This window comes from Myotis myotis, unplaced genomic scaffold (assembly GCF_014108235.1).
Source record: "Myotis myotis isolate mMyoMyo1 unplaced genomic scaffold, mMyoMyo1.p scaffold_m19_p_10, whole genome shotgun sequence".
Taxonomy (NCBI): Eukaryota; Metazoa; Chordata; class Mammalia; order Chiroptera; family Vespertilionidae; genus Myotis; species Myotis myotis.
In genome coordinates this window covers 43,741,706-43,767,482 of record NW_023416314.1, presented here as the reverse complement: position 1 = coordinate 43,767,482, position 25,777 = coordinate 43,741,706, and the positions used below count along the sequence as shown (strand labels likewise).

Here is a 25,777-nt window from a genome sequence, read left to right as displayed (position 1 = left end):
AATGAATTGACCAACAAAATAAGACTGAAGCAGAGGCATGGAACAGACTGACATACCTTTATGTGGGGCTGGGGGACGAGACTAGATAAACCAAAGAACTTATATACTTATTAGAGGCCCAGTGCACGTAATTCGTGCATTTGAGGGGTATCCCTCAGCCCGGCCTGCGCCCTCTTGCAATCCGGGACTCCTTGGGGGATGTCCGTCAGCCTCTCACAATCTGGGACTGCTCACCCCTAACTGCTCGCCTGCCTGCCTGCCTTCCTGCCTGCTTGCTCCTAACTGCTCACCTGCCTGCCTGCTCAGTGCGCATCATAGTGACCGGTCGTTCCCGTCATTCCAACTGTTCCGCCATAATGGTCGCTTAGGTTTTATATAGATAGATATGCATAGCCCATGGACATGGGCAATAGAATAGTGAAGACCTGGGAGAGGGTACGTAGGGGCTGGGAAGGGAAGGAGGGGAAATGGGAGATATCTGTAATACTATCAACAATAAAAAAATATTTTTAAAAAAGATACTCATCACATTTCTCATCATATGTTTAATGTCTCTTTCCCATTATTCAAGCTTCAAGAAGGTAGAAATGCAATCTTGTTTCTTTATGTGTTCCTAGCACCAAGGACAGTGCCTCACACCTAATAATTATTTGTTGAAAGAGAATGAATGAACAAGGACAACTTTCTTTTTCTGGGTAACTCTTATTCACCTGTCAAGGACCAAGGCCAGATGTTATATCCTCCAGGTTGGGTTACAGTCAAATCTGATACATCTTTGGATCCCTAGGGCCTAGTGTGGAACTTTGGTACATGATTCATATATCAGAGATATTTGTCAAATAATAAACTCTTGGCCAGGAGTTGATAATTATTGAAACTGAGTAATGGGTATATGAGTAGGGTTCATTACACTGTTCTTTCTCCTTTCATCTATATTTTTAAATTTTCCAAAATAAAAAGTGAAAACATGTATAGTATTCACCTAAAGTCAAGCGAAAGTGTAGTCTCGAGGTTCCTGGCTGAAGCAAACCAGTAGATGGTGGTGCGGTTCACTGGGGTGGATGAAGTGGAGCTGCATCCATACTCGAATGCGCCTGTGCATGGGCTAGCTTGGAGAGGGTTCCTTTTCACCCCAGTGAAAGTTCTTCGAAGGTCAACCACGGGGATGAAAGAATAAATTTTGATTTCAACACCTTTAGTTTTCATTACTTGAGGGCATCTCCAGTCAGCTGTGCAATAGTTAGCAGCTACAAGAAATCAAAACCTCTGCCTTAAACAATGAGCTGTGAGAGGGTTTCTGGCTGGTAACCTTCCCCCTCCTGGTCCTCGATGGCCTCTGGGACACGGATCTGACTGACCACCGGGAACTGTCCTGCAGTGAATACTGTGCCCCCCCAGTGCTGCCTCCACACTTCTCACCCACACCCTCCCCTTCTTCTTTCCCGCTGTTTTAGTTCTACTGGGGAGCGATTTATTGACATCGGCCAGGCCTCGGTGGGTGTCACGGCTTTATGGTCAGCGGCAGGTAGGGTGTCAAGAAAATTCTGGTTCCCGTTTGACTTCCCCACCTTCTGACCGCAAGTCGCTTGACCGTTCCGAACCTCAAATGCTGCCTCGGAAAAACAAGGGTAACAACCGCGGCGACTTCACGGGGCTGGCGCGAGGATGAACGCGCGCAAAGGGTTCAACACAAGAGCCTGGCACCGTGCGAGCGGTCGATGGACAGGAGCTATTATTATCGCCAGCGCCGCGCCCTCCTCGGCTCCGCACCGGGACGTCGGGAGGGGAGAGCTGCCGCAGGAGCGGCGCAGGCTGCCCTCCGCCCGGTGGGTGCGTGGCCCCGCGGGGGTGCGGGGGGGGGTCCCGCGGGCGCGCAGGAACGACTCCGGGCCGGCCGGGGTGGAGGGTGGCGCCGGCCGGGTAGGGTCGGCCTAGGCGGGGGCTGCGCCGTGGGACCCGGGAACCGCGCGCAGGGTTGGGGCTGTGGGCTCACCGAGGCCGGAGGGTCGCGTGGGTGGGACCCTCCAGGAGGCCGCGGCCAGGGCCGCCCCGAGGAGCTCGCGCCCGCGCCCGCGCCGGCCAAGATGGCGCCCCTCCCCGCGCGCGCCCGCCCCCCGCGCGCCCCCGCTCCGGGCGCAGCCCCGCGGCCCGCGCGCTCCTGGGCGGGGGATGTTGTGATGGAGAAGCCGCCGCGGAGCCGGAGTCCCGCAGCCTGAGCCACCTCCGCCACCTGGGCCTGGGGCCTCCCCGCGCAGGTAGGAGCTGCCCCGGCCCGCGCCCAGCCCCGGCGGCCAGATCCCGACCCCCAGCGGCCCGCGGGCCCGCAGCACCTTTCCCGGGCGCCCCGGGTCCCCCGGCCCGGCCCCTCCCCGCGGGCAGAGCTTTCCCGAGCGCATTCCCACTACCTCCTGTCCTCCCGGGAGATTCCACTTCGGTCTTCACACCGTCCCTCCCCGACCTGTACCTCCTGCCCCTGCGGGAGGAATAGGGGGCGCGTGGGGGGACGCGAAGGGAGGGACGGTGGGGGATGGGGCGTGGGGGGAGGGGAGGTCAAGGGCTGGGAAGGGGAGGTGCAGCGAGGTAGGCAGAGGCCGCGGGTTTTCTGCAGTGTCCCAGGCCTGCAATCTGTCAGGCCGCATGCTGTCGCTCTCAGCGACCGAGCAGAGTGCCCGGGGGCCGGCTGTGTCCCCAGCGCGGCCAGGAGGCCTAGCGCGCACAGGGCCACTCAGGAGCGGTTCTCCCACAGCCAATTCGGAGGTTATTCCGAAGCGGTTTGGATTCTGCCTGTGCGTTTTTGCATTCCCGGACCCTCTATCGCAGTTGCAGCTCTCTCCACTCTTCAAGGCCGAAACCTTGTCTACACCTGCTGTGTTTATTGCCTCACTTCCCATTCATTCTTAAAGCCGCTTTACTGGGTCTTCTGTGTCACTCACCCACGGAAACTGCTGAAGCCAAGGTCACCGGAGACCTCCATGTGGCCATCCCCAATGGGCTCTCTCCTTCACCTTTTCATAGTATTCATTCAGTGACCGTGTCAACTGGCCCTCAAGCATTTTCCTGGTTTCTCTCCTGGCACTGTCGGCTCCGTCTCCATCTCATTTGCTACCGCTTTCCTCTTCTTTTAGATGTTGGCAAGGCTCTTCGTTCTGTCCTGAGCTATCTTCTCTCATTCTGCACTTTCTCCTTGGGTATTTCATTCATTCCCCAGGCTTCACACACACATGCTGATGATCCCCACATGCATATATCTGGCCTACACCTCTTTCCTGAACTGCGGATTCAATATCCAACTGCCCTCACGATCTCCGCTTGGAAGTCCAACAGGAATTCCAAACCTATAGATCCAGGCTGAATTAATTATCTTCCCTGTGTTCCCTCTCTACCCTTCTTCCAAGTCTGTTGTTACTTTAACACTCTGCAATGGCTACTTTCTAATCAGTTAGTTACCCAGGCTAGAATCCTGGGCAACAGTCTAGGTTAACCTCTACTTCATCACCCTCTACATCTAATGTCACCTAGTTCTGTCACATCCACTACCTAAATATTTTTCAAATCCATTTCTCTCCATCCCCACTGCTACCAAACTTAATCTAGGTTACAACCCTTTTTTTCCCCTTGGCTGGCTACTCTAATAGCATACCTCCCCTCCTTAAAAAAAAGCATCCATCTGGTCATTTATTCATTCAACAAATGCTATTTGAGCACCTAATATATACCAGGAATTGTATTGGGCACTGAAGATGTAATTATGAGTAGAATAGACCGGGTCCTTGTCCCATGGAGCTGACAATCTACAGGAAGGGAGAATCAGAAAAGAATAAAATTAGATTTAATAGATATCACGAAGGAAAGGTAGATGGTGCCTTGGGAACACACAAGAGCACAAGCTAAACTGATCTCGGGGGTAGGAAGAAAGGGTCAAGGAAGACTTCTCTGAGAACATGACATTTGAACTGAGACGTAAAGGATGAGTAAGAGTTAGGCTGAGAGGATAGGGGAAGGAAGTTCTAAGCAGAAGTGAAATCACATGCAAACACCTTGTGGAAAGAGACAATATGATGTTTTTGAGGAATCAAAGAAGGCCAGTGAGGCTGGAGAACAGAGCCAAAGCTGGAGAGGAAGGCAGGGGCCAGACCGAGCAGGACAGTTGAGACCATGTTATAAATTTTGGTCTAAAGGTCTTCGTTCTTGATGCAGAATGTTGATGGCAGTGGATGTGGGGAGTAGATCAAATCTAGAAATATTTTCAGAGAGAAAATTGTCAGTACCTAGGGATGGATTGAATATGGGGAGTGAGGGAGAAGGTAGTGTCAAGGATGGTTGACACTCCCTACTCAGGATGGTTGATCATATCATTCCATGAGCCAGTTAGGGGGTGGGCAAGAGAAACGTGAGTGGGCATGTTAGTTTGAGAAGCCTTTGAGACATCCAAGTAGAGATGCTGAGTAGAAAGAAATGTGCATGTCTGGAGCTCAGATGAGGGATCTGATGGAGGGGTAAATTTGGAAACCATTGCTATATAGGTGGTAACTGAGGCTATGAGTATGAATGAACTATATTGAATGGTAGGTGAGAAAGTCAAAAGGGCATAAGAACATGGGAAATTCCAGCTGGTAGAGGAAGATGAGCCAGCAAAGGGGTCTAAGAAGCCACCAGATAGAAACTAGAGTGTAGAAAGGACACCAGGAGACGTAGCATGTAGAAGCCATGGATGAAAGTTGGAAGAGAGGCCCATGGTGTCAAATGTGCAGAGCATACAACCCAGATGAGGACTGTGAGTGATTGTCGGATCAGTGACCTAGGGGCCATGTTGACCTTGGTAAGAGCTGCTATTGAGGTGTGTCAGGAGTGGAAGCAAGATTAGAAACGGATAAGAAGTGAGTGTGAGGTGAAAATGGCGGTTGGAGGATGTGCGGAAGAGAGAGAGCAGCAAGTGGCACTGGAGGAGGAGTGTTGGGTCAAAAAAGAATGTGTGTGTGTGTTTTAAGTTGGGAGATAGTAGATCCCATGGAGAAGGAGAGATTGATTATATAGAAAAGAAAATGGGTAAGCACTGGTATAAAATTCCTGGAAAGGCATGAAAGGAAGGAACCAAATGGTAGGTGAAGCAACTGGTTTTAGGAAGGAGAGAAAAGGATAGGTCCTGAAGTCAGCAAGTCTGTATGTTTGCGGACATTCCCGACTGATGGCTTCCATTTCCTCTGTGAATTAGGATTGGGTGGTCATCCTCTGAGAGGGTGGGTAGTGCAGGGGGTGGTCAAAGGAGAGTTGTATTCTTGTCTTAGCTAAAAAGTCCCTTCCTCAGGAAGGTCTTTGCTGATGTCTAGGCTAGAGTAAGCCTCAGGCTCCTACAGTGTCCTATTCTTCCCCCATCATAATACTCAGTCATGTATTCAACAAATAGGGGTGCTTTTAGGTGCCACGTACTATTCTATATACTGGCATTACATTTTATTGTAATGACTCGTTCAATGACTACTTCACCACTAGATTGTGAGTTCCATTGGGGAGGAACCATTTCTTTATTATTCCTCACTCTCCCCCATGCCATGCAAAATGCCTGGCATAAGCTGCCAGGTTAGAAGACCCTTGACCTTGAGCAGGATACCACTCCCCCTCTTAGTCTGTTATCAGTTTCTTCAGGTCTAGTGGCCTCTCTTAATTTCTGCCCTAAATTCCTTGCCCAACTCCCTGCCTTATGCCAGAACTTATTTGGCTCTTTCTATCCTTCAAGGGGACCCAGGGTTGGATAACCCTAATGAGAGGGGAGTAGTTGGGTCTGGAAGATATTGGGCAGCTGGGCATCCTTTGATCTCAAAGGCAGTGTGATCACCATCACCTCAGAACTTCCCCATTCCTCCCCCTGTACTTTCTGCCCTGCTGACCAGAGATGGACAATGCTGCCCAGGCTCTTTGCTGTCCGGCCTCACAGTGCATGTGCCCTTCCCAGGTTCCACTTCCAAGTGCTAAGGAGCTTGGTCCGAGCCTGACCTCTGCAAAACCCAGCTCCATACGCCACTGCCTTAGGGAAGCACTGGGCATGAGCTTGCCAGAGTCACGACTCTCCCACCTCCTGAAACTCATGGAGATGCCGCTCTTGAACAGCACAAGAGCCAGGATGTCGGTTTAAGTGAGCTCCCGTGCTCCTTTCCCCCTATGTCTCAGCCCACACCTGCCCTGCACCCCAGGCCCCTCTTACTTCCTTCTCAGGGACCCTTTACCATTCTCCAGCACCCTCTCTACACTCCCATTGCCCATCCTCAGCCCGTGGGGCCACACAGCTTATCTTACTGTCTCTTTCCAAAGAGTTTCAAGCTTCCTAGTGTCTCTCACCCTGTCTGCCTCACCCATCTTCCCTTCCTTCCACACTGAGGGCCAGCTCTGTGGCAGATGCACGGTGGACTCTCATTGTGAGTGGGAAAGTGAAGTTGAGCAAGACATGCTCTCTGATGTGCTGATAGGATGCAGTACTGGGTATTGTGAGACACAAAGGAGGGAATGGTCACTTGAGGATGGGGAGAGAGGACTGAACAAGAATAGACTTACTGCCCTAGCTGGTTTGGCTCAGTGGATAGAGTGTTGGCCTACAGACTGAGGGTCTCAGGTTTGATTCCAGTCCAGGGCACATGCCTGGGCTATGGGCTCCATCCCCAGTAGCGGTGTGCAGGAGGCAGCCAATCGACGATTCTCTCTCATTGATGTTTCTATCTCACTCCCCCTCTCCCTTCATTTCTGAAATCAATACAAATATTGATTTTTTAAAAAAAGAATAGATTTAAAAATATATATATTTTTTAAAAAGAATAGATTTACTGCTTAGGAGCTGTGACCACTGAGCCAAGTTTTGAAATAGGAAGCAGAGTTTCTCATGAGGGGAGATAGAATGCCAAGCTGAGGGCAAACAAAGAGCCAGGGCTGTGAGAGTGTGACATGTTCTAGAACCCACCATACATCACGTGGCTGGAGTGTAAGGTGTGAAGGAGGCAGGGAGGAGGAGGTCCGAGAGGTCATCTGCATTGGCTCAGGAGGCTTTTGGTGTCCTGCTAATGAGCATGGATGCTTTATCCTAAAGGCAGGGGTGAGCCATCTACATTTTCGAACTGGGGAATTACACAATCCCATTCCATTTTTGGAAGATTACTGTGGTTTTGGGTAGAGGCAGAGCTGTTTATTTTTCCCATTGCCCAGGTGGAGCCATGTGGAGCAGACCAGCAGTTCCACGTGAGGCAGACATAGACAGGAGCCTTTCCCATTTATTTCACAGATGTGTGCATAGCATTGTGCTAGAGCAGCGGTTCTCAACCTGTGGGTCGCGACCCCTTCGGGGGTCGAATGACCCTTTCACAGGGGTCGCCAAAGACCATTGGAAAACACATATATAATTACATATTGTTTTTGTGATTAATCACTATGCTTTAATTATGTTCAATTTGTAACAATGAAAATACATCCTGCATATCAGATATTTACATTACGATTCATAACAGTAGCAAAATTACAGTTATGAAGTAGCAATGAAAACAATTTTATGGTTGGGGGTCACCACAACATGAGGAACTGTATTAAAGGGTCAACGGCATTCGGAAGGTTGCGAACCACTGTGCTAGGGTCTGAGGAGCCAGAAGGCACAGAAAAGCGGGCTGCGGCTCCTGCTCAGGACCACCACACTTGGGCGATGGCAGAGCCTTGCTCGGCAGCCTGAACACCTCGCTGCCACCTGTGCTCAGAACCGAGAGCCACACTGAGGTGGCAGAGAACTGGGGCAGAGGGTCAGGGAGTGAAAGGACTTCCTAGTGGGGAACAGGGAGACAGAACCCTCAGGTGGGAAATAAGGAGAGAGAACTGTACAGTGGGAGTCAGAGAGAAAGGTGGGCATTTGAGAGGCAGTCAGCGAGGGAGAGTTGTGTTGGGGAAAGGGTCAAGTAGGAAGAGAGAACTCTAAGAGTGTCAGGGAAGTAGGAGTGTCATGGTAGGGGCTGTCGACAAGGGACAGGAAGAGAAGGAATTGGGAAATGGTTGGTCAGGAGGCAGGGACTGTGATGTGGGGGGCTAACAGGGGGTGAGCACTTTGTAATGGGGGACAGGGAAGGAGAGTAGCCCAGTAGTGGAAGGTCAGGGAAAATGGGGAGGGTGGACTGGGAGCTTGAGGGTGGGGCCATCGGGGCGATGGGGCTGGAAGGAAAGGTAAGTGGAGAAGGTGATCTGTGAATGGCTTGTGAGGAGGGAGGAAGGGTCTGAGGAGTCAGGATACATGGGCTGTCACTGCGGAACAGGAGGTCCCCTCAGCGGAAGGGCAGGCAGAGTTTGGTTGGGGCACCGTGAGCACTGGTTGAGACGCAGAAACAAAGTGTGCTTTTGGAAACTGGCAGTGGAGATGCTAAAAGGAGGCCTGGAGGAGATGGGAGGGCACATTTCAACATTAATTCTGCAACTGCGTATTGAGTTCCTCTCCTGTGCCAGGACGGTGTTAGCTCTAGGAATACTGCATTGAAGAAAAAAAAAAAAATCCTCACAGGATGGAACTGCAATTATTGTCATGAGGAGACAACGATTTATAAAAAGCAATAATAGCCCTGGTCAGTGTGGCTCAGTTGGTTGGAGCGTGGTCCCCTACACCAGAAGGTGGTAGGTTTCATCCCTGGTCAGGGGACATGGCCAGGTTGCGGATTCAATCCCCCATTGGAGTGCATCACATCCATGTTTTATTTCTCTCTCTCTCTCTCTTCCTCTCTCTAAAATCAATTAAAAAACAAAACAAAATTAAAGCAATAATAAAAATAATAATAGCTTGTCAGATGGTGTTAGGTGCTAGGGAAGATTTGGGGATTGCTGAGAGGGGGTATAGTGACCTGCAGTTTTGTGTGTGTGTGTGTGTTTTCAATATGTTTTTATTGATTTTTTTAGAGAGAAAGGAAGGGAGAGGGATAGAGAGATAGAAACATACATTGGCTGCCTCCTGCATGCCACCTACTGGAGACTGAGCCTGCAACCTGGGCAAGTGCCCTGATCGGGAATCGAACCAGTGACCTCTGGTTTGACCCTCATGGTTCAACATTCAACCACTGCGCCGCATTGACTGGGCATGACCTCCAGCTTTTTTGTTTTGTTTTGTTTTTAAATATATTCTTACTTATTTCAGAGAGGAAGGGAGAGGGAGAGAGAGATAGAAACATCAATGATGAAAGAGAATCATTGATTGGTTGCTTCCTGCATGCCCCTACTGGGGATCGAGCCTACAACCTGGGCATGTGCCCTGACCGGGAATCCAACCATGACTTACTGGTTTATAGGTCAACACTCAACCACTGAGCCATGCCGGCTGGGCAGACCTGCAGTTTATGTTTTTGTTTTTTTAAATAGATTGGGAGCATTTTTTTTAAAGGGGTTTACCTTTTAAAATATATATATATTTTATTGATTTTTTTTTATATTTTATTGATTTTTTTACAGAGAGGAAAGGAGAGAGAAAGAGAGCTAGAAACATCGATGAGAGAGAAACATCGATCAGCCACCTCCTGCACACCCCCTACTGGGGATGTGCCCGCAACCCAGGTACATGCCCTTGACCGGAATCGAACCTGGGACCCTTTAGTCCGCAGGCCGACGCTCTATCCACTGAGCCAAACCGGTTTTGGCTATTTTATTGATTTTTTACAGAGAGGCAGGGAGAGGCATAGAGAGTTAGAAACATTGATGAGAGAGAAACATTGATCAGCCTCCTCCTGCACACCCCCTACTGGTTTTAAGAAGTATTCAGAAAGGTCTCACTGAGAAGGTGACATTTGGGCAAAGACTTGAAGGGTTGGAGGATCCAGTTCAAAGGCTCCTGCTGTGACCCAGGCTTGGGTTAAAGGGGCTGGTGGTGGGACTGGTGCCCGAAGTGAGATACTTTATAGAAAGAGTCACCAAAATATAGCGTCAACTGGCCAAAGGAGCCATGAATTGGAGCTGAGGCCCTTCCTTTGTGACCTGCCTTCCCTGGGCCCTGCCCTGCAGGCTGGGCCTGCAGCTCTTTCTTTCCTGACCTCACAGTCCCTATAGGGGGCGGGCTTGGGGGCTGGTTGAGCCCAGTGATGTATGATGATAGGAATGCAGCCTGGGGAGCTCAGAGGTCGGACTGTGGATGGCAGTGTGGCAGAGGAAGGGGCAGTCAGTGTCCAGCGTTCAGAACACATGAGCTAGGCCCACGCCAGCTGTGTCCCTGGCACAGTGAGCCCCAGTTGGGTGAGCTGGGGGTGGGGATGCACAGAGAGCCATTGTGTGGAGGCTCCGCTGTTGGAATTGAGGGAAAGGCAGAGGTTGGCTGTGCTCTCCGGGGAAGTCGGGATTTGTGGATGGGGTGGGCTTCGGGCCTGGGCCTAGCCTGGGAGAGGGGTGGTGGAGGACAGGAGTTAAGCTCAATCATCCCCATGGGAGAATAGCTCATACACCGGGCGCTGTGGGCTGGCCTGCTGAGAGTAAGGGAGAGGAGGAGCCGCAGGGCACAGCCCTGGGGCAGAGGCAGGGGTGCTGCTATCCTGACCTGGAGGCTAAACATGGTCTTCCCTTTCCCCCCACCCCCCACCCTGCCCTGCAGGATCTGCCAAGGCCATGTCTGTTCCATCATCACTGAGCCAGTCGGCCATTAACGCCAACAGCCACGGAGGCCCCGCCCTGAGCCTACCCCTGCCCCTGCACGCTGCCCACAACCAGCTGCTCAACGCCAAGCTGCAGGTCACGGCCGTGGGACCCAAAGACCTGCGCAGTGCCATGGGGGAGGGCGGTGGGCCTGAGCCGGGCCCAGCCAATGCCAAGTGGCTAAAGGAGGGCCAGAACCAGCTTCGGCGGGCTGCCACGGCCCACCGCGACCAGAACCGAAACGTGACCTTGACCCTGGCAGAGGAGGCCAGCCAGGAACCTGAAACGGCACCCTTGGGCCCCAAAGGCCTGCTGCACCTGTACTCTGAGCTGGAGCTTTCTGCCCACAATGCGGCCAACCGAGGGCTCCAAGGACCCGACCTGATCATCAGCTCCCAAGACCAGGGGCCAGACGAGGGAGAGGAGAAGGCAGCGGGAGAAGCAGAAGAGGAGGATGATGAGGAAGAGGATGAGGATGAGGAGGACTTGTCTTCTCCCCCAGGGCTGCCTGAGCCCCTGGAGAGTGTGGAGGTGCCCCCTGCATCCCAGGCCCTGGTAGACGGCCCCCGGGAGCACAGCAAGAGTGCCAGCCTCCTGTTTGGCATGCGGAACAGTGCAGCCAGTGACGAGGACTCAAGCTGGGCTACCTTATCCCAGGGCAGCCCCTCCTATGGCTCCCCGGAGGACACAGGTACCTTGTGGAGATGACACGGGGAATGTGGGAGGGCCAGAGGGCAGAGGGCAGGGCCAGCCTGGGGGTGAGTCCTCGGGCCACAGCAAGCCATGCCTAGGTTTTCCTGAAGGAAGCCATTCCCGCCTCAGAGACTGCTTGGCCACGCTGACCAGTCCGTCCGTCATGCACCCCTGACGGAGAGCAGAGCAGGTCCGTTTATGGGGCATTTACCAGGTACTGGCCCTGTGCTCAGCTCTATCGTATTTAGCCTTCACAATGCTGTGAAGTCGATACTATTTTGTGCCCATGTTACAGATGACAAAACGGGGCCTGGAGAGATTTAGTAGCTTTCCTAAAATCCCAGAGAGTCTGAGATCACAGTAGAACTAAGATCTAAACCAGGTCTGAGCCCAGGCCTGAGCTCTGGGCCCTGTGCTAGCCTGCTGTCAGTGCACACAGCACAAGGAACCAGGGCGCCTTGGGCCAGACTTTGACATGCTTGGGAGGGAGCAGCAGCACCTCTCCACAGAGGTCTCTTTGTAAAAACGGGGGAGTGTTGTGTGCAGCACACTGGGCATTGCAGGGGTCCTGTTTTGAATTCTTTGTATCTGGAAGAGAATATTTACTAAGGAAGAATAAATATATATATTTTTTGGGGGGGGGGCTTGAGGGAGAGGAAGAATAGATATTCAGATTCCAAGGATTGACCATTAAATGTGTCTCTTGGAAGTAAGTTGAGTCTCCACATTTGCTGATATCAGATTTGTGGAGATGCAGACAAAGCTGAGAGCACAGGGCAGAGTGAGTGGGCTGTAGCCACAGCTGGGCATGTGGTGGATGGGGGTGTAGGTAAAGATTAGGAAAGACTCCCCTGCATCAGGCAGCAGGCACCATACCCAGACTCCAAACGGTGGAACCTTTGCAGGAGGCATGTGGTTCCGATGAGCCAAGGGCAGTACACTGTACCCTTTCAAAACTCCTATTATGGACACTTTCAAACATATGCAAAAGCAGAGGGAATAGAATAACAAACCTGATTTACCTAGGACCCAGTTTCAACAGTTATCAACACCTGCCTAGTCTTGCTACATCTGTACCCCCACCTACCCCTGGGCCCCAGCCTAGATTATTTTGAAGTAAACATTTCCTCCATTAATGTTTGCCTATCCATTGTTTTAAATTTTATCCTCACTGGAGGATATTTTTTTCATTGATTTTTAGAGAGAGTAGAAGGGAGGAAGGAGCAGGGAGAGAGAAACATCAACTGGTTGCCTCCTGCACTGGGCTGTGGATTGAACCAGCAACTGAGATATAGCCCTTGACCGGGAATCAAACCCGTCCTGAGGCCGATTCTCTCACCACTGAGAAACCGGCCAGGGCAGCACATACATTTCTAAGAGACGTAACTCTTTTATTTATTTTTAAAATATATTTTTATTGATTTCAGAGAGGAAGGGAGAGATAAAAACATCAATGTTGAGAGAGAATCATTGATCAGCTGCCTTCTGCACACCCCACACTGGGCATTGAGCCTGCAACCTGGGCATGTGCCCTGACCGGGAATCAAACCATGACCTCCTGGTTCACAGGTTGATGCTCAACCACTGAGCCATGCCGGCCGGGCGAGATAAAACTCTTTTTAAAAATTCACAATACCTTTATTATGTCTACAAAAATTTAGCGGTACTCACTTAATATCATCAAATTTCAGTCAATGTTTACATTTTCCCAGTTGTCTAATAAATGTCCTCCCTGCCTTTTAAAACACTTTTATTGTTTGAATCAATATCCAGATAGGTCTAGACCTTTTGATGGTTGATATGTGTCTTAAAGTTTCTTTTGATCTATACATGATCCCTCCGCCTCTCTGTCTTCATTTCTGCCTGCGGTTTTTTAATGGAAGCCGCGGTGGTGTTTGCCCTGGGTTTTGCTTGGTCGAGACTTGCACATCCTCTCTCTGTGGTGGTGCTGAACATGTTCCCTTCCCCTGAGTTTGCCAGGAATTGGTAGTGAGTTCTAGAGTTGGGATCAGACTCAGATTTGAAATGTTTTTGCAAGAACCTTTTATAGGTGCCATTGAGTCCTTCTTTATCAAAGGCAGCGTCTGGTTGCCTCTCTCCTTTGTGATGTGGCCTTCGATGGTTGTTGCTTGGACCCCCTTCAAAGGGAACAGCTGCTCTTGCAGTCCAGCTCGTTGTTTGTAGGGTTGGGTTTGGGAAAATGTAGTCTCAATGGAGCCGTTTCATGTAACTTTTCCAGGGAAACTGAAAACTAGATATTGATGTGAACTATCTGAATTTCTAAATGTTAACAGTCAATTCTGTTTTTTAAACACCTTGCAGGCCACACAAAATCTCTCTGAGGCTTGCACCCATCTGCAGGTGGCTGTTTTGCAACTTCTGCCCCAAGGGTGGGAGCCAGGCCAAATAATGAAGAGGGCTTGGTTGCTCAGGGCTCCTGGGATGGTTACTGTGGTAGCCACACCTAAGAACCTTCTGGGAGTAGGAGGATAGAACTGCTGGAGACCTGGGAAGGGTATGCAGGCATAGGCAGTGACCTTAGCAAGGGCATTGGCGTGGCAAGAGGAAGATCAAGGATCACACTCCAGTGGAGGCTGTGGAAATTGAGGGTAGCCATGTGGGGCCTGCCCAGGAAAGGGCCTACTGTTTTGTGATTGTGTTGCTATAAGCCTGAAAGCCACAGAGCAGTTCTAGACTCCTGTAGGAATGGGCTAGAATTAAGCAAAAATTATTTCTCCTTCCCACTTTAGTATCTCCACAAAGTTGTTGATTGATTGCATAAGTGAATGAATGAATGCTGAATGAATGAATGCACTCAGCTACCTGCGTGGGGTGCATATTCTGTGCCAGGCCTTGTCCTGAAGGCTGGAAATGCAGACTCCAGGGGACAGGTGTTCCTGCCCTCATACACTCCCAGGCTAGTGGGGAGACAGAAGTACAAAGTCAGAATCAGCATGATGCCCTGGGATGGGGCAGTGCAGGAGAGGCATCTACCCTGCCTGTGTGTGGGTTTGGGGTTTGGGGTGGGGTGGGGTGGGGTGGGTTCGTTTTGAGACGTGACCTTTACACTGATGCCTGAGGGAGGAGTTGGTAATAGGCAGGTGAGGATGGGAGGGAGGGAGGCTGGGCTGGAGAATATGGGAGGCATGCCCCAAGCAGGGGGAGAGAGAGAGAGGAGGGGGTTAGGGATGGTCAGAGATAAGGCTGAGAGGCAGTGGTTAGGGGCTCCTGACAACACACAAACCTTACGGGGAGGAGGGGAGGATTTGGATTCCATCTTGAGGGCGAGGAGAGTAATTTACAATAAAGAGTAATTTCATCAGCTGAGATTTCACAACAGTCATTCCGGCTGTGATGTGCAGCCCAGACTGGTGGAGACTAGACTAGAGGGAGGCCACTGACGCTGTTGCAATGATCCAGGTAGGAAATATGAGTAGTCTGGGTGGTGATGGTGACTGGGAGGTAGGTAGCGGTTGGAGGAGATGTGCCAGGCTCCAGCAGGGCCTCCCAGATGGTCAGGGCAGGAGAGCGGCCCCTCCAGGTCAGATCGGAAGGAAGAAGCTCTCTGAAGCAGGAAGGTACAGACTGACAGGAACGGCAGATGGATTGGTGTGTGTGGCTCAGTCAGAAGATGGAGAATTCACCCCCCAATTCGAGAGGTGTATGACTTTCCGTGAAGACGTGTGTGGCTGTGGAGGGCATGGCTGCCCTTTGTGCTGATGTTCTTGGAAGGTTTGGCCTTTGAGCCCAGAAGGCGGTGGGAGGTCTCTGGAAGAGCAGGCATTTTAATTCCCTAGGGCTGAGGGTGGGGATGGGTGAGGTTTGGGGGGGTGGGGAGAGGGAAGAGGTGGTTATGGCTGCCTGGAGGCTGGATGGGCAGCAAGAGCCCCTCCTCTCTGGGCCCACCTCAGTTGGAAGGTCAGGGTGGTGAGGCACCTGCCCAAATAACTCTCACCTCAGGTGTGCAGCCACCGTGGTGTAACCACGCCCACCCCCAGCCCCCTGGGCCTGGTTGCTCAGCAGCCCGGGTCTGGGACTGCCTGCCTGTCCCTCAGTGCTGCTCTTGGACCAGTCAGGATTCCTGGTCTCCCTGGTAACGCGAAGCACGTCAGCAGGCTGGGCGCTCCCAGCCGGTCCTGGTGCTGCGGTTGCCGAGGAGACGCTGCAGCCTAGCTGGGCCCTGGCAGGTGAGGGGGGTTGGTACTGGGAAGCCCCAAGCCCAGCCTCAAGCTTACTGGAGCCTATGCCCTCAAGGCCCGCTCTCGGACTCAAACTGTTGGGCAGGCTCTGGGGAGGGGAGGCATCCCTGGGAGCCTTGAAGCCACACCCTGATTGTGCTGAGCTCCAGGCTTGCAGGGTCCCGGGGAAAGGGGGGGGGGGGCTGGGGTATTCCCAAGGGGCTGAGCCTCCTGGTGTCCCTAAGACGGGGCCTGACTGTGGCACTGATGTGATCACTGTGGGGTGGGGTGCGATAGAGACTTGGGATTGGGGGAGGGGAGCCAGGATTGGAAAGAAAAGATGTGAGAAAAAGGGCTGGGGTCTCCTGAGCACCCTCCCTTCTCACCCCAAGAGGTCCCCTCCCCTGGTGGTCCCGGCCCCTCCCTAGTGAGCTCCAGGCGGAGGAGGATCTTTCCTGGCAAGCACTCTGCCCGGGTGAGAAGGGGGCGGGATGAGCTTTTCTCTGCAGCCCAGCACCAGGCTGTGAGCCCAGCTGGCTGGGCTGGAGGGGCTGTGAGGAGGGAGGGTGCAGGCAGGAGGGGCTGGGAACGAGCGCCATGTTCTCCCAGGACTTTTTCCTGGCCATCATCCTGCAGGACAGCAGCCCAGGTGAGGGAGGGCGGGGGGTGGGCATGATGTGGGGTGGGGCTGGCCGGGAGGGCAGAGGTGGAGGAAGCATGAGCTGGGCCATAGGGTTGGAGTGTGATGTCAGCAGGGATGGGGAGTGGGGGGAGAGTGTACCGGTATGTCACAGGTGCATGGCGTGTGAGCATGTGCACAGAATGTTTGCCTGCATCTGTAAGGGTCCGGTGCGAGGTCTGCAGTGTCTGCATACACATGGCAGAGGTTGACATATGTTGTATGTCTGAGAGTGCGTTCAGAATGTGGTACCTGCACATGTGTTGAGGGTCATTGTGGGTGTGTTCTCTATACTTATGCGTGGCCGGGTTAATTTTATATATATATATATATATATATATATACCTACCTATGTGTGTGCATTAGTATGTGGCTAGAGTTGGTGTGTGTGTTTGCCCATTTTCTGTGCGTACATACCCTTGTGTTTGTGGTGGCTGCACAGGTGTGGAGTAGGGCTCCTGTGTCTGTGTGCACATGTGTGTGCAGGAGCTGGTAAGCATGTGCACCTGAGAAACGGATCTGTTTGACAGGAGGTTGCCTAAGCTCCCTCCCTTCTCTCTGCTCTCCTCCTTCCCCCAGTATGGCCTCATTAGCCAGGAGCAGGGCCCAGGAGGAGACCTGAGCCGTGCTTCCTGCTGGGGTCCCCCCTGTGGTGACTCCAGACTGCAGGCTCTAGGAGGAAGAAGGAACCATGTTGTACTGGAGCCCTGCCCCCACCCCTTCTTGCCACCATGGGGTCTCAGGGAGGGGACTGGGCATAAGCACCGCTGCCTGCTTGTGGGGCGGGCAGACTCTCAGTAAGCCCCCACCTCGCAGATTCCTTCTGGAACCCCAACGCCTTCGAGACGGATTCCGACCTGCCGGCTGGATGGATGAGAGTTCAGGACACCTCAGGGACCTACTACTGGCACATCCCGACGGGGACCACCCAGTGGGAACCCCCTGGCCGGGCCTCCCCCTCCCAGGGGAGCAGCCCCCGAGAGGAGTCCCAGGTGAGGCTCACAGGCCTGTTGTATTTTGGGGTGCAGGGGTGGTGCTGCTGGAGCAAGATGAGCTACCTACTCACTGCTGCTGCCCCCTCCTAGCTCACCTGGACAGGCTTTGCCCACGGAGAAGGCTTTGAGGATGGAGAATTTTGGAAGGTGAGTGGGGGACCTGTTTCACAAAGGGGGCGCTGCAGAAGGGGCATGATTTTGGTCCTGATTCCTCTCTCCCCTCCCCAAGGATGAACCCAGTGAGGAGGCCCCAATGGATCTGGGATTGAAGGACCCTGAGGAGGGGACACTGCCTTTCCAGGCTCAGAGCCTTAGGTGAGTGGGAAAACACGAAGCAGTGGGCTGGCAGTGGATGGGTGTATTGGGAAGGTGCCTTGGGACAGCTCCATGTTTGGGGCCTGTACCAAGTGTTACCCATCTGCCTCCAGCCCAGAGCCATTGCCCCAAGAGGAGGAGAAGCTGCCCCAAAGGAATGCCAACCCAGGGACCAAGGTTTGTTCAAGACCAATGCCCGTTCCCCAGGCTGGGGCCCCTCTGTGTTCAGGAGAGCGCCTCATGTCATGTCCTGGGGGCACCTCTGGTCTCAGTACAGCTCCCCAGGTCCTGAGTTAGGAGCTCTTCCAGTCTCTGCACAGACCCCTGTGTGTGAGCTGGAGGAGCTTCAGTTTTCATTTGGCCAACCCGGCCCGGTGGTCTTACGGGGCCCGTGGGCTTGGCTCAGATGCTTCCTCTGAGACCACCACCCCTCCCACCAACAGTCTCCTGTTTGGGGAGCTTCCAATCTTAGCTTAGGACACCCACCACCACGTTCTGAGTCAGGGACTCCTCTGGTCTCAGCAGAACCCCTGTGTCCTGTGTTAGGGGCTCCTCCAGTTCCAACTAAGACCCTCTACCTCCACCCCCTCTTCTGTGTCTGGCAGTGTTTTGCCGTGCGCTCCCTAGGCTGGGTGGAGATGACCGAAGAGGAGCTGGCCCCTGGACGCAGCAGCGTGGCTGTCAACAATTGCATCCGGCAGCTCTGCTACCACAAAAACAATCTGCACGACCCCATGTCTGGGGGCTGGGGGGAGGTGAGGGCCTGGCTGGTGGGGCGTGGTGCTGTGGGCAAGTGAAGGGAACTGTGAGAGATGGGAGAGCTGAGCTGCCCAGGCGGGGATGGTATGTGTGTGGACTCACCCCAGGTGACAGCTTGTGAGATGGATGTGTGGGCCTTGGGAGATGGTGGTCTAACCTGGGTTGGGGGGTGTGGGGTGTGATAAAAGGAGGAAGCAATGATGGGTGAGACCTCTACTCCAGTGTGGCCTGCAGGGTGGGTGGTCTGACACCCAAGTAAGGGTCCCAGAGCCATGGCTGACCTCCTCTGAGCTGGAGGTGGCAGCGGGGGCCCCAAGAAGTGCCTGCATCCTGGGCCTGCAGGGAAAGGACCTGCTGCTGCAGCTGGAGGAGGAGACGCTGAAGCTGGTGGAGCCGCAGAGCCAGGCCCTGCTGCACGCCCAGCCCATCGTCAGCATTCGCGTGTGGGGCGTCGGGCGGGACAGTGGAAGGTGGGCGCAGGGCCTGGGGTCTCAGGGTGGGGGCTCACCAGCAGCCAGAGCGGGCCCTCCTCCCTAACTCTGTTCTTTGCCTCTCTTGTGCTGCCGGACCCAGAGAGAGGTACTATGCCTGTTTACCTCCCCCCTCCTCCCACACCCAGACCAATGCCTCGAAGCACCCAAGTTCCCCTATTCTGCCCTGCCCCTTCCTGCCCGCTGTGCTCGCCCATGCTCCCTCACCTCGGCATGCTTGCCTGTCTACCCTCTGGCCAGAAGGCAGTACCCACAGGACACCATCTGAGGGCAGAAGCCCTGGTGGAGGGTGTGGGTGTGGTGGGGACAGGCTCGGCATTGGATGGCACTGGGAGACACTGAGGTGCCCCTCCCCCAACAGGGACTTTGCCTACGTAGCTCGTGATAAGCTGACCCAGATGCTCAAGTGCCACGTGTTTCGCTGTGAGGCACCTGCCAAGAACATCGCCACCAGCCTGCATGAGATCTGCTCTAAGGCACGACCCCGTTGCTCCCTGGATTAGCTGCCACCTTTGCTCTACAAGAGTGGGGGTGGGGTCACGGAGTCGGGGTGGGGGGCTTTAGGGCTAGGAAGCCCTAACAGACCCTCCTTCGCTCCTCCCTTCCTCTCCTCCCTTCCTCAGATCATGGCGGAACGGCGCAATGCCCGCTGCTTGGTAAATGGACTCTCCCTGGACCACTCTAAACTTGTGGATGTCCCTTTCCAAGGTCAGTGTCACAACCCCTCCACATCCAGCATGAGCCACTGGACAGACACGATAGAAAAATGGCTGCTAAATTCTTTGGATCAAATGAGTGGAGGGACTTTGGTTAAAGGGAGGAAGTGGGAAAGGGTGGAGGTAGGGCCTTGGTTGGAATGTCCAGCTCATGCCCACGTGGTGGGGACTGGGAGTGAGCAAGATGTGCTACCACGACTGAGCTTCCTCTTCTTTCCTGCAGTGGAATTCCCAGCGCCTAAGAATGAGTTGGTACAAAAGTTCCAAGTCTATTACCTGGGGAATGTGCCTGTTGCTAAACCTGTTGGTATGTATGTTCTCCTTCACCCAGGGACCACCACCTTGATCCCAAAGCTCTGCCCCACCCTCTGCCTTCCAACGTCTCTTTTCCCAGACCTTCCTCATGCATGATGTCACCCCGTCCTTCAGAATGCATCCCACCTGTGGTACCTCTGTCCCAGCTGCACTGTGTCCTGCCTGTCACAGCAGTTGGCATGCCTTCCCTGAGTGTGAACCAGTGAACCAGGCACACAGGGAGACCCACTCCTGAATCCCACAGAGAAGCTTTGATTGGGTTGAGAGGCAGGTCTTAGATGACTAGAGACACCAGGCAGCAGCTGGGAGCTGGATTTGGTATTACAGCACCAGCTATGGGCCTCTGCAGAGGCAGTGAGCATATCTGTCACGTGCTTTATTGCTTGTAAATTACTTCCTTATGTCATTTAATTCTTGATTAAATTATGATAATCTCCATTTTATAGATAAGGACATTGAAGGTAGGCTATCTGGTTTACTCTTATATTTCCAGTTCATTTATAACCAAATAATACCTATGAAGCCTACTAACATGTGCCACATCCTGGGAAAACAATGGCCATAGTCCTGCTTTCATGAAAGTTGCAGTAGGAAAATACAGGAACTGATAAAATAATCACGCAAATAAGCGTGTAATTACAAGTTGAGTCATTCATTGAAAGAAAGTAGCATGGTGCTATGAAACTACGTAATAGGGAAACCTCCTTTAGTCCAGGGAGTCAGAAAGGACTTACTTGGGAAGTGACATTTGAACTGAGAACAGAAAATGAAGAGGAGCTGACCTAAGTGGGATGGAGGTGGGAGTGAAGTAGGGGAAGATCCTTCCAGTCATTTGAGTAGCCAGAGCAGAAGGCACTTTGGTGCTTCAAAGGCCCTGAGAGAAGGACAGTGGTGCCAGATGAGGCTGGGAGCTGGGCAGTGGACAGACTGTGTGTGCAACCTCACAGGCCATGTTAGCGATTTGTTCTTCATCCTAAGGGCAGCAAGGAGCTCTGGGAGAGTTTTCAGGAGAGCTCTTGACATGATCAGATTTGAATTTTGTAGAGCTTGCTTTGGTTACTCCATACATGGGGAATGTTCAGTGGTGGAGGTAGACGTAGAGAACTCAGGAGACCTTGCAGTAGTGGTTGCCAGTATGGGGAATAACTTGGACTCTGAAGGAACTGAGGAGTAGTGTGTTGACTCAAGAGATATTTAGACAGATGACAAGTCAGAGAGGGAGAGATTTAGACAATTGAAATCAGTAGGCTTTGGTGATTCATGTGTGGTGCGGGGCAGAGGCATTAAGGGTGACTCCTGGCTTCCTGGCTTTTGTAGCGGTGCCATTCTCTAAAGGTACACTCTGCCAGAGGCCAGTTTTGGTGCAGCGATTGTGAGTTCAGTTTTAAACATGCAGAGTTTGAGGTGCCTTGGGGAACGCAAGTAGGCATCTGGGTTCACAGAGGAGAGGTCTGGGCTAGAGATACAAATGTGGCATTCTTGGATTATAGAGGTAACCAAGACCACGAGTATGGCGAAGACTGACCCCAGAAAGTGGGCAGCCTGCAGTGAAAAGGGAAATGAGGCGAGGCCTAGCTTTGAGGCCCTCCAACATTTACGGTAATGGATAGTGGAGGAGGATAGGGAGAGCAGGAGAGAGTTAGAGGAAAAGAAGACTGCTTCAAGGAGTGGTTGGGTGTCACGTCGAAAGACACTTTGGAAGAACTCAGCAATGTTTGGTGAATAGGTAAACAGACAAACGAATGTATGAATGAATGAGACTTGCCTCAGATGACATAGCCAGGAGATGGTGGTCCGAGGACTCAACCTGGTCACCTTTAGTTCTTTCCTCTTCCCCTCCAACCATGCTGACTGTAATGGCCAGCACCTTACATTCAGCGAGGGCACCCTTCTTAGGAAGGATAGGGATTGAGCTGGAGTTGCAGAGGAGTGGCTGTTCTGGTTGGATCCAGTAGCACTGCTGCAGACATGGATTTGGAGGTGGAAAGTACGCTGAGGGAGCAGAAAGGAGGTGCTTGACCCCTACACATTCCCTCTCATTTCCTCTCCCTCCCACCCTCAGCTTCTAAGACCTTGTTGCCTCTTCCAGTTATTACCCCCACTCCCATATCCACCTCACACAGGTTCCCACTACACTGAACCATCTGTCTGCAGCCCTGGATGGCCCCTCTGTTGTCCATTAGCTCAATGTGTCTGCTCTGTTGAAGCCAGGTCATTCACACCAGTAGGCTCTAAGCTTACTTCTTGCTTTAGTTTCTGCTCCCTTTTTGAACTCTGGGAGTTTATTTATTTAAAATATATTTTTATTTATTTCAGAGAGGAAGGGAGAGGGAGAGAGAGATATAGAAACATAAATGGTGAGAGAAAATCATTGGTCAGCTGCCTCCTGCACGTCCCCTACTGGGGATTAAGCCTAGGCATGTGCCCTGACCGGGAATCAAACTGTGACCTCCTGCTTCATAGGTCAACACTCAGTCACTGAGCAACACCTGCTAGGCTGAACCTCGGGGAGTTAACATTGGCTCCTGCTGAAGCTGCAATATTCATTCACTCAGCAAATGCCTGCTGACTGCCTGGTTTGTACCAGACACGATTGTGGGTTCTTGGTATACATTAATGAACAAAATCGACAAAGATTCTTGCCTTCAGGTAGCTGACACTCTAGCCAGGAGAGACAGACAATAAAATAAGCAAGTTATGTAGTATGTGGGACGGCGACACCTGATATGAAAAGAATGCACATCAGGATGAGGGGGATGGGAGTGTGGGGCTAGCAGTTCGGGTGGTTTCAGCCGAGTTGTTACCATCTCAGGCTTTTCCCAGGCCCTTTCTTCCACTGCTTTCCCCTCGCCTCCCGCTGGACCTCCCCACACTCTGAGGCCAGGACCCACCCTCACAGCCCCATCTGCTTCCCCCCACCAGAGGATATGCTTTTTATTAATTTTAGAGAGAGGAAGGGAGAGAGAAAAACTAACACATCAATTGGTTGTCCCCCGTCCCCCCCCACAATACACGCCCCAACCAGGAATTGAACCCACAGCTTAGGTATGTGTCCCAACAGGGAATCAAAACCGTAACCTTTCGGTGTTTGGGTCAATGTTCCAACCAACGGAGACACACTGGCCAGGGCCCATCTGCTTCTTAAGCAGTTTGATTTCAGTGTCGCATCCGCAACTCATGATCTTTGAGCCTTTCTATTGACTGAGCTTAATGTCATACACATCACAGCTCTCTGCAGTCTGACCTGGCCCACCACTCCTGCTTGCAGTGACACCCTTCTGTGGCCTCCCGGGTGGCTTGGTTATACCAGTTTGGGTGCATTGGCCCTTGTTGCCTTGAGCGTGACTTGCTCATGCATCTGGAAATCCTTCAGTAGATAAGCCCTGTGCTAGGATTGGCAACACAGAGATGAATGAAACTTGGTTTCTGTCCTTGAGATGGCCAGCCCAGGGTAGGAAAGGTTCTAAGCAGTTATTAGATGTTTTGCTAAGAGTTGACCCAGCAACACCCTCTCTCTGCCTGAAGTGGGGAAGGCTTCCTAGGTGGGGTGTGGGTGAACCCTGAAGGATGAGTTTCTCAGGCAGTCAATGGAGGAAGGTGTGCCACACCGAGGCCTTACCCTCAATAATATTCTGTGTCCCTCGAGGGTATCTACCTCTTTCATTTTGTATTCCCCACCTGCCTCACAGGGCATTTGCCCAGAGGAGATGTTAATAAATGTTCCATAAGTCATCTGAAGCTCAGGGAGCAGTAAAATAGGAGGCTTGACAGCTCAGAGGAGGCCAGGTTTTAGAGGCCTAGCGTGCTTGGGAGCTTGGCCTGGATCCAGCCAGAGGTAAGATGAGCAAGGCCAACGTGAGGGAGGACAGTGGAGGAAGACATCTGTCCTCTGCCAAAAGGGTCTCTGTGGTCTGTTTCTGGTGGGAGCACAGAGGGCCCCGAGGGACCACAGAGGCGTGTGCTTTTGCGTGGGATGCTTTCGCGATGGCACTGTTCACCATGTCAGGGGTGAAGACACGTAGGTCACACGGCCAGTCCTGAGCGTGCAGGGACTGGAACCCATGCCTCCATCAGGCCATGTGCTGCCGCCTGGGTTCTCACTGGGTGCCAGCAGAAGTGGAAGAAACCATTGTGTTTCAAGGAAAAGCTGGCTGATCTAATAAAAGCCAGGGACCTTGGGTTCCTTGGCCTTTGAGCACATTATAGAAATTATTAAGCACAGCTAAGATTTTGACACCCCATCCCTCCATGTGACCTAAGGTTTGTTTCCTGATGTCTGTGAGCGTCCTTATCTATAAAAGGATCTATTGTGAGACTGTTGAAAGGCACTTAATGATTTAACAGAGTGACACAGAGTAAACATTTCCTTAAATGGGTATCTTTAAAAAAACAAAGGTTGGGTCTTGGGAGAGGACTGGCCTGAGGGACTGATTTTGGAGGCCAATGCTGTGTGAAGCACAAGGTCTGAATGTGGGTGAGTCAGATATGGTGAGGTCAGAGCTCCAGGAGGTCAACGGGTTAGGAGGCTGGATTCTCCTCCGAGTGCAAGCAGAAGAGGGAGAATAGAGAAGAAAAACAACCCTAGGATTTAGGATGGGAGAAACCAGACAAGTGGCAAGTCACTGGAGCCCAGGAGGAAAGCACCATTGGGGCTGTAGGCTGGTGAAGTGGGGATGGAGCAAAGGCCCTGGGTTTGACTGGGCAGAGCTGGAAAGTCTAGGGTAGATCCGGGGTGTCCTCTCCCCACCTCCAGTGGTGCCGTGTGTGTGTCCGTGTCTTCTAGGGGTAGATGTAATAAATGGGGCCCTGGAGTCCGTCCTGTCCTCCAGTAGCCGGGAGCAGTGGACCCCAAGTCACGTCAGCGTGGCCCCCGCCACCCTCACCATCTTGCATCAGCAGGTAAAGACTTGGGATGGAGAAGGTGTGGCAGTGCTTTGCTGTGGAGGGGAGACTGGGGGGTGAGGGCAAGAGCTGCCAATGAGATGGATGTGCCCATGGAACAGAGTCTGGCTGTTCCTTACCAACTGGGGTCCCTCCCTCCAGACGGAGGCAGTGCTGGGAGAGTGTCGGGTGCGCTTCCTCTCCTTCCTGGCGGTGGGCAGAGATGTCCACACGTTCGCATTCATCATGGCTGCCGGTCCAGCCTCCTTCTGCTGCCACATGTTCTGGTGCGAGCCTAATGCCGCCAGCCTCTCCGAAGCCGTGCAGGCTGCATGCATGGTAAGCGGGTAGGATGGCGGGGTGGTGACACGGACCCCGGGCGGGGCAGGCTGGAGAATGACTGCCCCACCTGTCTCTGCAGCTCCGCTACCAGAAGTGTCTGGATGCCCGCTCCCAGGCCTCCACCTCCTGCCTCCCTGCACCCCCTGCTGAGTCCGTTGCCCGGCGCGTAGGGTGGACTGTCCGCAGGGGTGTCCAGTCGCTGTGGGGCTCCATCAAGCCCAAACGCCTGGGGGCCCACACCCCCTGAAGCCCTCAGTTCTTCCTCCACCTGCTCGCATTAGGCCCCAGGGAACTCAAGGGTATGGGGCAGGGAGGGGCCCTAGAGGCTATTCTTAGGCCTCAGCCCCACTCCCCTCCCAAGCTGCCTCTTCTCTGCAGCTGGGTTCCCTGCCTAGGGGCTGGGGTGGGGGGAGATGTCTAATCCATTCAAGGAAGTGACAATACTGGATTGATAAGAGGAGCAGGAAGCAAAGCCAGCCCCGACTTCTCCATCCCCACAATTCAGGTAGAGCAGGAGGAATGCCAGGCCAGGCCCCATCTTTGTGGGGGTCCAGCAGGGACTGAAGTAGGGGACCAGTCCAGACATGGACCCCCTCCCCCCTGCTCCATGGCACCTCTGCTGTACTGATATCACTAATAAAGTCTGTCTGCCCTGCTGAGCTGTGTCACTTCCTGTGCCCGCACCACACCATCATCCCCATTACCCTGATCCCTCAGTTAGTTAGTATCTTGTTCCCAGCGTCCTTTTGCCCTGCCTGCCTTGAAAGAAGAAATTGGAGCAGTCACAGAGGGAGAG

At 52.8% G+C, this 25,777-nt stretch overlaps 1 protein-coding gene and 1 long non-coding RNA gene across 8 annotated transcripts; one reads left to right on the top strand and one right to left on the bottom strand.

Annotated features, from left to right (window-relative positions):
• Positions 1-1,183: 1,183 nt before the first annotated feature.
• Positions 1,184-2,071, bottom strand: LOC118664758. The gene is made up of 2 exons (XR_004970397.1): positions 1,994-2,071; positions 1,184-1,247 (listed from the first exon to the last, which is right to left on the bottom strand). It is a non-coding gene; the product is annotated as an uncharacterized LOC118664758 (long non-coding RNA).
• On the top strand, positions 1,707-25,637 carry APBB1 (amyloid beta precursor protein binding family B member 1). Of its 7 annotated transcripts, none has more exons than XM_036325233.1 (15): positions 1,707-1,826; positions 10,577-11,308; positions 16,984-17,159; positions 17,253-17,309; positions 17,392-17,477; positions 17,591-17,654; positions 18,083-18,232; positions 18,579-18,706; positions 18,810-18,815; positions 19,089-19,203; positions 19,351-19,435; positions 19,667-19,750; positions 24,542-24,657; positions 24,802-24,978; positions 25,061-25,637. In XM_036325233.1, exons 2-15 carry the CDS (start codon positions 10,591-10,593, stop codon positions 25,226-25,228), a joined length of 2,130 nt encoding a protein of 709 aa, XP_036181126.1. In that variant the 5' UTR covers positions 1,707-1,826; positions 10,577-10,590; the 3' UTR covers positions 25,229-25,637. The 7 variants fall into 7 exon arrangements, with proteins under 7 accessions (XP_036181126.1, XP_036181125.1, XP_036181127.1 ...); XM_036325232.1 differs by lacking the exon at positions 1,707-1,826 and adding an exon at positions 2,120-2,255; XM_036325234.1 differs by lacking the exons at positions 1,707-1,826; positions 18,810-18,815 and adding an exon at positions 2,120-2,255.
• Positions 25,638-25,777: the final 140 nt, after the last annotated feature.

What these genes read in the sequence shown, in the direction of transcription:
- APBB1 (XM_036325233.1), top strand. Translation starts at nt 10,591, where the DNA reads ATGTCTGTTCCATCATCACTGAGCCAGTCGGCCATTAACGCCAACAGC. An exon ending in TGTGGATGTCCCTTTCCAAG is followed by an intron (nt 19,436 to 19,666) that starts GTCAGTGTCACA and finishes TCTTTCCTGCAG; the next exon opens with TGGAATTCCCAGCGCCTAAG. An exon ending in TCACCATCTTGCATCAGCAG is followed by an intron (nt 24,658 to 24,801) that starts GTAAAGACTTGG and finishes CCCTCCCTCCAG; the next exon opens with ACGGAGGCAGTGCTGGGAGA.